Below are 12,768 nucleotides of genomic sequence, written 5' to 3'. Positions count from 1 at the left end.
AAGTTGACTTTCCAAGTACTGTCCGGATTGTTACAATGTCCAAAGTGGCTGTGTCTTTGTATGGTATATACATATATATATTTATATACATATACATGTATTTTTTTTCATTTATGATTGTATTGAGTTCATATTTGAATGTTGTGAGTTCTTTGTAGAGGCCCTCAGGTTGGTTTTCAGCCATTTAAGCTGGCCATCTCTCTGTTCAAGCTTTTTTTTTTTTCCAGTTCTAGTTCTGTATTTTTTTTTATGGGTAGAATATGAGGTAATTTTTCCTCCTAGTACTGCCTTATCAGTTTTTCATAACAGTGTGGGTGTGGTTGTTGGGGAGTCATTCATCATAATGAAGGATGTCCACTTTATGATGAAATATGTATTGCATTCAGGATCTGTCAGTAATGATGTGTTAAAACGCCATCTAGTTTGTGTTTTGGGAAGGATGTTGTTTGTGAGCGTAATAGGAGCATGATCAGATATTATAATTGGGCGAATTACTGAATCTTGTGTCTCAAATATTATTGAACTGAACAAATCAATACGATGTTAACCATATTTCAAATGAGGTTGAAATTAAATGTCTTCAAATGTATAATGTCAGATGGGATCTGTTTTATTACTGATTGAAAACAGAATGGTAACAACACAGTAGAAACCTTTTATAGAAATCTAGCCACAGCTAGTTTATAGTCTGCAGAACACCAGCATCTACATATGGTAATACTGTCTTTGACAGGGAGTTGCCACTATGGGCGACTTGGTTGATTGGTTGCTCTATTCTGACTGATTGTGGGCAGCAGGCAAACCATGTATTTTTTGCTGCTTTGGCATCGTCTTTTAAGGTTATATGATTTTAAAAAGTTAACATGGCTAGCTAGCAAGTGCTAATTAGGTAGTATTAATCAAAAATAAACAGGAAAAAAAACCAATATTACTTCAGAGTTTACCATCGATCCCAGCAATAGATGCAACCTCTTCAAGCATAATTCTTGATATGTTTATTCCTGTAGTCTTTCAAATTAAGGTTGTAAAGAACTGGGAAGCTTTGAATCTCTGTAATAAACTTCTCATCCATTTTACACCTGCCAGGTGTAACTACTGTTCATGAAACAAATTCACATCAAAAGGACACAAGGAGGAGCGGATATCTGATTGGCTGCTGACAGCCGATGACCAGGAAAAGTTCAGCTGTGTCCATCTTTTTTCAGTCAAGAAGCTTGTTGACTGTCAACAACGAGTGAGCTTCCCTGCTCAATCAGCTCTATAGGAAATGTATGGACCTCCGGTGACTTGTTGATCATGGTGCTCGCAGTGTGAACGCACGGTAAGAGCTGCTTACTCACCTGTGTCTTAGCATAATAGGGCAGGGCACCACACAGGGAGAGAGCTACCCCATAAAGCCTGAGGTCAGAGAATATGCTCAGATGGTCCACATGTGTTGTTTGAAAGGTAGGAGGTAAAGGATGTGCAGGCCTCTCTTGGAATGATCCTTGAAATGAATGGTTCAAATGTCAAGTTTTCCTGACAGTATCAAAACAAGACATTTTGTTTGAAGGTTCATACCAAAGAGACGCCTGAGGCTCAATGTAAACACAGATGATATATACGATCAACCCAGGTGAGTGGGTGCAAAATGACTTTACATCCAACAGACTCTGATACAGGATGTAGGATAATCCTGCTTGGAATTTCCTCCCCTTTCACAAGCTAATTAATTTGATTACCAAAAGGATGTTAATAAAAGTCAAACATCTGCATTTGAGGGAAGATTAAGTTAGTTTAAAAGAAGACCTAACCCACAATATGGATTATCGTCACTTTATAATCAGCACCACTCAAATTAAGAAGTCATTATTACGTATTATCTTTAAGGCGTACGACAGCCTAAGCAGAAATCTTGTGGAAAACTAAGACAGTGATTGCTAAAGCATGTTTGACAGGCCTAATGATATCTTAGAAGTGAGGACTATTTAATTAATGTGGTCTCATTCAACTGTGGACGATCTATAACACACATAAACTGCCACTGTTGAATGTTTAGTCAATTAAAGGCTGAGACTCTCTCTCATGTACGGCACTACTCACTTTTTATTGTAGTCTCATGCACCTGCCACATATGACTACTGCTTTAAATAAGTATGTTATTGTTTTCATTCAAATTCTGTGTGAACATCATTATCTTCAAGGTAGAATGAGGACGCTAAAGTGTCACGTCATACCAATGTACCGCCAGGATGTGATTCACTGACAATGCATAAGATCTATAGTAAGTTAACTGTATATTGTAATAGTGCTATCATGAGTAAATGCATTGTGATCATCCTAGTGTCACAATCACCATTATCATCAATACATTCCCTGTGTAGCTAAACATCTGTGTGGCATCAGAGATTTGAGGGGCAGAACAAAACAAAATTCTTGCTGTCTCTGGCTATGGTGGTGAATGTTCACCAAAACAGACATTTGTCATAGAGATTAGGAATAACATTATGTCAAATCTTAAATCTATTGGTATTCCCCTTTAAGGAATTGTAGCCTGATCCACGAACCTGTACATTAATATTTCTCTTTCACACCACCAGGCACTCTAGGGGAACTGAATTCCTTTCTTCTTCTTTCTTCTTCTTCCTCTAAAGTAGAATACCAAACTAAAGAATTTGTGAGCAGTCTAGGACATGATGATGTAAATATGGATCTGAACTTATTATGTTTGTCGGTGGCTCAAGGATTTACATTCTTTAATTGAACTTCTAAATATACAGTACCTCAGCAAGTATTCACACCCCTTATGTACATTGTGCTGTGACAAATTATTTCCAAAATTTGTTCATTTGGGATTTTTCTGATCTGATTTATATTTAATGTACTGAAACTGAAATAACACAAAAGTCATTCCCCATTGTTTTAATAGAGATAATTATGTTTTATTAGTTATAGAATGATTTCAGTTTTCTTTGAAATCCTTGGGGCCGGACTTGCCGCATGTTACACACTGGTCATTGGTACTTCAAAACAGAGTCCATCCCATACTAAAAGGCCCATTAAGAGATAGTGCTTTGAATGGACATGATGCAAGTGCTGTTAGATTAGACACAATCAGACACAATATTTCCAATTTTACATGAAGATAAATTATGAAAACCCTTGTAGCAGGGAAAAGATGACGTCCAAACAATATGATGTAAAAAATTGAGAAGCGTTTTCAAAAAGGATCTTTGTGTTATTTCAAATAAGAAACAATGGCAGTTATGTGGATATCAGTCAAAACAATACAAATTAACATAATTTGAAATTATTTTGTAGCACAACTAAATCTGTAGAATGGGGGTAGGGCAGCAACTGTTTGGCCAGCTATGGTTTCTCTCTACAATGCTGCCAGAGAAAGTCTTGGCAGGAAAACAGACACCTCAATTAACACGACAAAAAATAGTTCAATATTTGAACTCCCTTCTCTCTCTCGCCTGCTATATTTCTCATCTCACCATGTAATAGATTGTTTTGAACTGAAGTGTTTACTCTATGTGGGTACAACGCTCTGAAAGAGCCTGTCCAGGAAGCCATCATCCTTCTGGGCCACTGCATAGATATGCTATTGTTGATGAGCACAAGTCCAGCGACCATGCTGCATGCCAGACTCCATCCACAACCTATCTCAGAATGCTGCACCTCCTGGTAATCTTGGCAATCCCTTGATCTGTGCAAACAGTGAGCTGCTATGTTATCGCTGCAGAGTCAATAGGCTTACAAAGGAGTGTATTACATTGTTTACTTTTAATGCTCTGAAAATGGATGTGCACATAACACTGGCTCTCTCTCACTCATTCAAAGAACCAAACAGAAGCACTGAAGTGAACAGAGGATTGCTGAGATGAATGCACCAAGGTCTGGTTACACTTTTTGGCATGCACAGAACCCTGTTCGAGAATAAAACAGGAACTGGACTTCAGGAGTTCTTGTTTTTGCATTGTAGGAAATATGGTGTATGTCATTTTATCCTCCCCTCACCTGCCACTAGAACTTGATGCCAATTTTCAGGCTGCCAAATAGAATGAATTGGTTGAATTGGACTTGGGATGTTAGAGTTTCTATTTCGAGGTCGGAGAAGTTTATCTTCTTGGACGTATTACGCATCTCCATGTCGTTAACTCTGGGGGCGAGGCCTCTAAACCGAGAATATTTAGGGGCGTGATATTTAAATGACGATTGTTTTCTGCCCCCACATTTATCAGCGCCCGATCATTCTTACGCTGTAATTGGCGAGATACGAACGTTTCATGAATCACACGTGAACCCTGTCGTAAGATGATTTCTGCGCTGGTTTCTACGTTAGATTGATAAATGAGGGCCAATATCTTTCTTCTCATTCTCTCAACATAACTTTTCTCAATCTTTCTGTGTTTTGTTGAACACACTGTTGTCATTACCTGGGGCTTAACAATATGACAGCAACTGTTGTAATATAACGGTGTTTTTGCACTGCACAACCCAGAGATCACTTGGCAATACAACAGTGTTTCCAGTACTGTCACATCTTTTGCCTTGGACTTTCTACTGATGAAGTTTGAGTTTCTGTAGGTACCGTTGTTTTCTTAGTCTGTTCAGCCATGGTGGCTATCACTGCATGATAACTAGTCAATTCTTCGACTATCTTTGCCAAACAAACCGCTGTTGCCGCTTCCAGTAACATAAAACACATCACATCCTGGGCGCCAGAGGATTTTTCCTTAGAAGGACCTAACCTTTACCGGATGTTTAGAACAGCAAATATAGCAAATGTAAAAGTTTTCATGAACTGAGTTGGATCATTATTGTGTTATAGCAACTGGCACTAGAGTAGTAAAGCAGAAATAATTTATGTGGAAATGTCAGATTACTATTTAATTGATCCCCAAAGAGAAGTTCTCTCTCAACCCTGTCCATAGGGAAATCAGGGTGCAGGGTCAGCTACAGACTACGCCCATGAAGCTGGTACACTGCAAAAAAAATGCAATTCAGTGAAACCAACTCAGTGTATCAGATGTGCTTGTCAACTTCAACTTACAATTGGTAGTTATTATAGCCTCATAACTTAGAATCATGAGTTTATGACTTGTGACTTAAAATTATGAGCTGAAAGAACACTTACTAAGCATTCACTAAACTGATCACGTAACATTTTAATAGGAAACTGTTATTAGCTTATTAGCATACTCCCCAGCATGCACTGCATTTGAATTAGGCCCTAACTCTCCAGAAACCTTTGTTCTTCTAGTTTAGATACAGTTTAGTTACAGGCTAGACTTGTTATGTATGTCATATGACCTATTAATCATAGGCCTGTTTGTGATTAAAATGAAAATCCTTACCACCAAGACTATGAATTTTACTCTACAAGGTGGAGTAGCAATTCACTGTTAGACATGACTAGTAGTATCCACCTCCTCTGCATACAGTACTGCAGAGTCAGCGTCTTACTTCCCAGCACATGGTGTTATCACTTTGTGACACATGACCAACTGACACTGAAAAAATCCTCCTCGCTAGTGACAGAATAAATAATACTGGAATGTAGTAAATCAAATAGTGGAGTCAACTGTAATTACCACTTGTCAACAAGCCTAGACATTTGCGGATTGAACTTACTGCCTTTAAGTTTCCTATGAGTGAGTTTTATGAACTATTGAACTTTGACCTGACTATTCAGTAGAGCTACCATTTCAGTTAACTATTGTTCAGTGTCTTGCTCTGGGACACTTCAGATATTTGCCAGTAGCTTGAACCCAGGTCATGCAGCTGAAACGTGTCTCTAACTACTAAGCCATCCTGCCGCCTCAGTCATTTACTCATTTGATATAAGTAGCCTACCATACAGGTAGGTGTCAGTATACAGTAAGCAATAACCAGCTGTTGGGTAGAATCTCTTACCGGCAGTGATGTAATGGAGGCAAACCCACCTAAAGTCAATTTACCCAGCTTTTTTATTTGCAGAATAGAGTTTACCCACCTGCCTAGGCTGGCATGGATTTTTAGTAAATAAATTCATGCTAGGCTACACATCTTACTCGTATCAAACAGGTAAAATGAGTACAGGGTCTTTAATTTGAGGGGGGGGAGCATAAATTAAGGTGTGAATGCAAAATATAACTGATTGGTTGTCTGTCTGCCTTACTTTGATCATACACCACCGTTTTATTAGCCTCATCACCCTGCAGTTTCAACCCTCACGGGATGAGGACAAGGATGGTAACTATGGCACCGGCATCATTTAAAATGGGTGTCGCAACATGTTGGACATTTTCTGTAGGCCCAACAGTCGACGTACATTCGTGCGCAACTAGCTGTAATGTCCCCCCCCCCTTCCTTTTGCCTCTTACGCAAAAAGGAGCGAAAGGTTGTGATTTGCCAGACTCAGCCCTCCCTCTTCGGGGGGCAACTTATTACGGGAGTTTGCGGGCGGAGCCGGTTCTCATAGGAGATAAATTGTGTGTGGTACAATAGGTGGAGTCGGGTACGAAACTGTCCTTTTACGTTTCCTGTTGAGGACAGTCAACAGTCGCCGGTGTACCTAAACCAGGCCGTTAAATCAGTTAATTTGAAAAAAGAGGGAAATATCACCAGGGAGTGAATATGTCGGCAAATAAAGATGGTGACGGCGGATGGAAGAGCTTTCTGTGGAATTCAGAGAAGAAGGAGTTTCTAGGACGGACCGGGGGCAGTTGGTGTAAGTAGTCCTCTCCTTAAAACGATTCAAAGGAAAACACGGAGACCTGTTAGACGAGGTTTACACCGTGAGAAATGAGCGGTGATATAGGCTAGCGCATTTCGGCCGTGAGAGTGAAAACTAAAAGCGGATTTTTTTTTCCCCCTCTCCATTTCCTGACTGCACAAACAGCACCTGTTAGATCTCACTGGCTTTAACATGCTGCTGCGTCGTGACTTCGGTTTTCAATGGGACCTGTAGTGCGTAGAAGTTGGCCTGTTGACCAGAAAAAAACTCATTTGTAAAATACCGAAGACTCTGACCAAGATAGCGCCTACTAGATAGGCTCCTGGTCGAAAGTCATCAAAAATAAGCTTAATGGTGTAAAAATCAATTAGCGCGCACGGGAAATTATTGATTGGTGGCCTTGCACATTAGCTTCATCTATTTATATGATTCTGTAGGGTATTAAAAATTCCGATTAGACCACAGATGTTCTGTCAAATCTAATAACACTGTAATAGCAAATGATTACCGTAGGTGCAGCCTATATCGGGCAATTCATTGATGAACGTCCTTTATCAAAAAGGTCATTTTGAAGGACAGCCTGTCCCGTGCTAAGACTTTTTTTTTTGCCAAAACCAAATGGTGAAAGTAAGGGTTGGGTTGGTTTGTCCCTCACTAGTCCACCTCTTATATTTAGCCTCACAAGGAGATTGACGTGCATTTTATTCCCCCGAATAATAATCTGAATAGCTAATCTGTGGGTCTGTATAGGCCTGGTTATGCTTTCCTCCTTTCACTCAAACCGAGGATTATGAATCCAGCCTTAATCGTTTTACTGCTACGACTCACTGTTTTCCATACTTTTAAGACAAGGGCATGTTCGCCTAATACAGTCCGCAGTGGCTGTTCATTTGATACAATAAGTGGATATAACCATAATAGAGCGCCTGTTAAGCTGAATAAACCATTTTACAGTGATAATTTGTCATTTTTGTGTCAAACACAGCTGGGTTCGGCCAGAAAACTGCTTGGTAACATGGTGCTGTAGCTCAGATCACGACTCGCATGTCTCAAGGGCCGCCCCTCTCCCTCTCCCTCTCCCTCTCCATCCCCAAGTTATTTTTTTTCCCCTGAAAGAAAGAGAGGAAGGGGGGGGGGGACGTTGGTCGGCAGATCTTCACCTCTAAACTGACATTAAGCCTCATAAACAGTTTCTGAGAAAGTCTAGTAATTCCTTAAAGATAAATTACAATAATGTTCCTGTAATATCCCTGGAGAACGTGTCTGTGATAGTCGGTAGCGATGTAGCGACCTTATCGTACTTTGCGGTATATATATTTTAACATCCTGTGGTTTCACTGTATTCTTTTACAATTCATATAGTTATGCTGTGAGTAAACCTCTAAAATCGAGTTGTGGTTATAGGTCTTTATCATACGGGTTATTGAGCGTGATGTCGCACTAAATGCAACAGGTTTGCCCTTGCTGAAACTTGTCGTCTCGGTCTATGCTGTTATCAGTGCTGGTCATTCAGGAAATGTTTATTTATTAAGGCTAAATTGTGTTTGAAGTCTCTTGTTTCTATATTTTTTTTGTAATTTCCGACATTAGACAACGAACAGCGTCGATCTAATTTCTATTGCACATTTTCTACCTGCGTTTGTATCGATTTATTTCACACATCCGGGATCTAAGTCGGTGAGAGAAATGTTCCAGTGTGTTTCGTGAAGCGTCGAGCAGGGCGGCAGTGAAGTGGAGCCGCGGCGGTGTGAACGTGGTGATGCTGCCTTTCCTTCACAACATGCTGCAGCAGGCGGCTTGTTGTGGGGGAGGTGCTTCATTCAGACAGAGGTTGACAGAGCCATTCACCACCAGCAGGCCACTTTCTGCGCCGTCTCCATTTCTGAGCAACAATTTTCATTTTCCACCCATTTGGGCAACAGGCCTGTGTTGTGCACCAATCTCACACACACACGTGCACACACACAGACTCAAAAAGATGAGGCCTAGATCTGCTGTCCTACCTAAATCTCTGGTAATTGGCTGTAATTATAAACATTCCCACGCCTCAGATGCCCACATAGGCCCTATCTTTATTTTAGCCAGCCAGCAAAACTGCTTGATCAATTTACAGTAACTAAAATGAATATTGAATCTCAGGAATGGCAAAAGGAAACATTGGGTAACGGACTTCTCTTAGACTAACACTTCAATCATATGGTTTGACACACCCTTTTGCCTGACATGGCTTGACACTCAAGTGACACTTGAGCAAAAAAAACATTTCAATTTGTTTTGCAAATGCTAGTTACCCTGACAACAGGGATTGACTGGAAGATTTGCGTTTTAGAGACGGGCTGCTCTAAGAAACCACTGCACATAATTGCAATCCTGCAACGCCTTAGATGGAATAAATGTCAGTCTCTGAAGAGGCAATTAATTGCGTAATCTATTGCTGGTGCATCAGTGGGCGACTCTTGATAGCATCGCAGACGTGTTCATTAAAAAATAACTCGCCACACATTTACATTGGTGGTAGGTGCTGTAACAGCCTGCGGGTTTGACAGGCTGTCAGTGGATCACTTGAAAGACCGAAACCCAAAGCAGGCAGAGGAGGCATGTACGCAGTCTGGCTCCAAAGCTCAGCATTAAAAAAAAAAAGTCAAACAATATAATTTCAATGTTTCTGCTGGGATTTTGTGTAGCTGTCGTGAGAGTAAAATTGCTGCATAATGCCATCTATCACACACACACACACACACCGCTGAACGGCTACATGAAAAACAGCTGACATTAAAGGGACGCTGCTGTTGAACGTATGTGGCGGGAACAGACCCAGTGGCGCGGTTGAATCTCCAACAGTCCTCTCACTCCGCCGCCTGCGTGTCAGGAGATAAGGCTGCGGAGGAGAACCTGTGATCGACCTGCCAGACTGGTTTTGTAGTGGCTGATTGGGACTTGTACCTGGCACTGGCAAGACACCTTGGGAAAGTGCCACAGCAACAGCACATGCATCAGGAATGGGAACTTTGATGAAAGCCCAGAGAGCGCAGTCTAAAATCGACATATGACGTCAACACATTCATATAATATGTATGCAATAGACAAATACGGGAATCTAGATACCAGTCTTTAGACACCAAAAGATTCACTGCGTCTGGGAGTTTCACAAATTACCCAATAGCTACCCAATGATAAGTTGAAAACAGTTAACATGAAAAGTGGTTAGATTGTCTTCATAGATTTCAAGGCGCTGAAACACCTCTGTCACCTCTTGAACCTGTTGTGAAACCGTTCGATCATAGTAATATGCCACGTGTAGAGTTTCTTTGTCGGTGACATTCCTAGAAGTCACAGTAAACCTGGGAAGAACATAATTTTGGCAAGAGTAGCTGAGTAAAGGCAAGATGCCAGGAGTAAGGTCACTGCTAAGAGCTCCAGTCACCTCTGCCTTCATCCAACAGAGATAAATACACTGAAATGAAAGATAAACCTCTTATCTTTCCATAAATCCCAAATCTGTATTTATATGTAAATATATTGGAGGTTCATAAGAGTCCCAAAAGTGCAGTTAAGATCAGTATAGACCTATTATTACAAATGGAGGAGAAAAAGGTTTTTGCGGTTTGCTTTTAAGGGAAGCAGGGGGCCTGATGCGATAAATTTACTGCCTTTCATCTCAGCTTATATATTAAACCCAAGTTGTAATGTAGTGTAGTATATTGCAGGTGAGTAAAACAATAACCATTGGCCTAATCTAAAGGTGATAAAGGAGTTATTGATTTATAACATATAATCCAGCAACAAAGTACACATAAAAGCACCGATGAAACATTTCCAAAATAAACTAGACCGAAACCACAGACTGAGCGCATTTACATTATCTGTGTAACCCGCTAAAGTTCTCTGGGAGTAGGGCAAACAAGAAATTAAAATGCTAATTACAAGTTTTTGTCAACAAAATGCTAATGGCATGCCTGATGGCTTTAACGCTGTAAATACAGCCAGAGACAGAGAGGGAAAGCGAGAGCGAGACCGGCGAGAGAGTCTAGTGTCTTTGTGCAGCGTCTCCACCAGATCTTCTGCCAAACCTGTTGTAACTGCCGACAGAGGGGGGGAGGGTCTGACTGAGAGGTGGCAGCAGCACTGACCAGAAAGACTAGTGACTCATCCTGCTGTACTGGAACTGCGTCCCTCCCTCTATTACATAATTAGAGGATAATACAAATTGAACAATAAAACACACAGCCTTGTGTTCAGGTTGATGACCATGCAGTTTGAGTTTATCCAGAATGGTTTTGAAAGGATTTCATCAGCCAAAGAAAATCTCTGAAATTGGAGTTACAAGGTTTTCACATGACAACAGCGATATATTGAATGACCATTGTTCTATAAAGACTTCTAAGATGGGAAGAGAAAGGAGATCATGCTGTGCCATAGTTCATGTATTACATGCAATTCCTTTGATTAAGTTTCTTATACCAGTTAGGAGATCTATAGGATTTTCTATCAAAATCATGCACCAAAATTTTAGCTGCTGTAATGGAATCAATCTTCCAATATTTTACTATGAAGTATGTCACACGTAGCAGTGTCACATATAAATATATAAATAACAGCTGCCAGATTTTAAACTTAGTTACTAGGTCAAATTTAGACTTCAAATGTTTTCAGTTGTCTAGAGATCCAAAATTTCTTTTTTGGGACACTAATTTATTCATTAACCCTGACATCATTTGGAACATTCAGTTCATCTATGGCATTTGATCAGTGACTTTTTTGTTCTTATGACTTAATTGTTCACTGAGTCAAAATGTTTTGTCTACTTGTAACAGCTTCCAAAAAAGTTAATAATTTAACAAATTCTAATACATTTTAATATTTTTTCCCCCCCACAGTTAAAATCTTCTTGTTCTACCTGATCTTCTATGGATGCTTGGCTGGAATTTTCATTGGGACCATCCAGGCATTGCTGCTTACAATAAGTAACTACAAACCCACCTATCAGGACAGAGTTGCTCCCCCAGGTAAATACGCTGTTTATGACACTTCTGCTTGTGCTTTTTCCAATGATCCATTGTTGCACTTTATGTTTCCTTGGGAATTACATTTTTACAGTGTTAAGACTCAAGAGTTAAAGCATTTATACAACTGTAGTCCAAAGATTAGTTTTAGATCAAATAGAATTTGGATTGGGCAATATCACACTAATCTTAAAAATGTTTTTTCATAATCAGAGGCAGTTATCAATGGCTATTACCCTCTCATGTTGTTGCCATGTGGCTATTAGTGGTGTATGTTTTATAAATGTCTGTTGGGGCGTGCCTTTAAGCAGCTCCTCACTATTAGAAGTCTGTCTGACCTTAGATAGGTTCAGCCATTTTGTCCTTCACTCCTCTCAGCCAGTCAATGTGTTTCCCCTCAGGCTCCAGGGCAACTGTTTTACAGCTAGCATACAGTTCACAACTCTCTCTCTTGTCACTGAAATGGTTCATGTGTGCTATGAATATATATATATTTAACATATTTCACAACCAGCATGTTTGCATGTACGTGAGTATGGCAGGCGAGTTTATAGTTCATTCTTTGAAAAATGATTCAGTTTTTCACTGCTAAGAGGCCTCTAAGCTTGTTTTGCTGGGGCAAATTCTTTCTGTAATCTGTAATCTTCTGAGAACACGCTGAACGACATCAAACACTGCAACATATTGTACTCGTCAGACTACGACTGCTTCGAAATTTCCTCTAAGTTTGGAGACAGTGCAGTGCCAAGGCATTTCTCCCCAGCCTTGTCTTGTTGTGCCACTGCCTGTTTGCACAGCACATGCTGTCGCCTTGGGGTATTTTTAGCAGCCATTGTAAATGACTGGCTTCATGCACATGGGTTAGTTTGCCTGCCGTTTTGCCTGTCGGCCATTTCCTCTCTCAAAAGCGTTGACAATCAAAGACTGGCTCCGCAAAGCAACGACATAAGTAGGTGTGGAGTGTTTTGAGTTGAAGTGAGTTTCCATTGGTGGCCTGATAAAGGAAGCAGAGAGTAGCTGTAGTTTTTTAGAGCCAAAGCCCGCCTCTCACTCTGGGGCTAA

General features: G+C 40.3%; 1 protein-coding gene across 1 annotated transcript in view; it reads left to right on the top strand.

The window, feature by feature from the left end:
• The first annotated feature begins 6,456 nt into the window (after positions 1-6,456).
• atp1b1a (ATPase Na+/K+ transporting subunit beta 1a) overlaps positions 6,457-12,768 on the top strand; it is a 10,358-nt gene continuing 4,046 nt past the window's right edge. The window contains exons 1-2 of the mRNA XM_071517559.1: positions 6,457-6,697; positions 11,581-11,709. Coding sequence (XP_071373660.1) covers positions 6,604-6,697; positions 11,581-11,709 — 223 coding nt within the window. The 5' untranslated portion in view covers positions 6,457-6,603. The remainder of the gene's footprint in view (positions 6,698-11,580; positions 11,710-12,768) is intronic.

The sequence above is a fragment of the Centroberyx affinis genome, unplaced genomic scaffold, assembly GCF_046629955.1.
Source record: "Centroberyx affinis isolate AG114_WGS23_722 - 3 ecotype Tasmania unplaced genomic scaffold, CSIRO-AGI_Caff_v1 ptg000503l_1, whole genome shotgun sequence".
Lineage (NCBI taxonomy): Eukaryota > Metazoa > Chordata > Actinopteri > Beryciformes > Berycidae > Centroberyx > Centroberyx affinis.
Note: the sequence above shows the minus strand (reverse complement) of the source record. Positions and strands in the feature narration are given on the sequence as shown.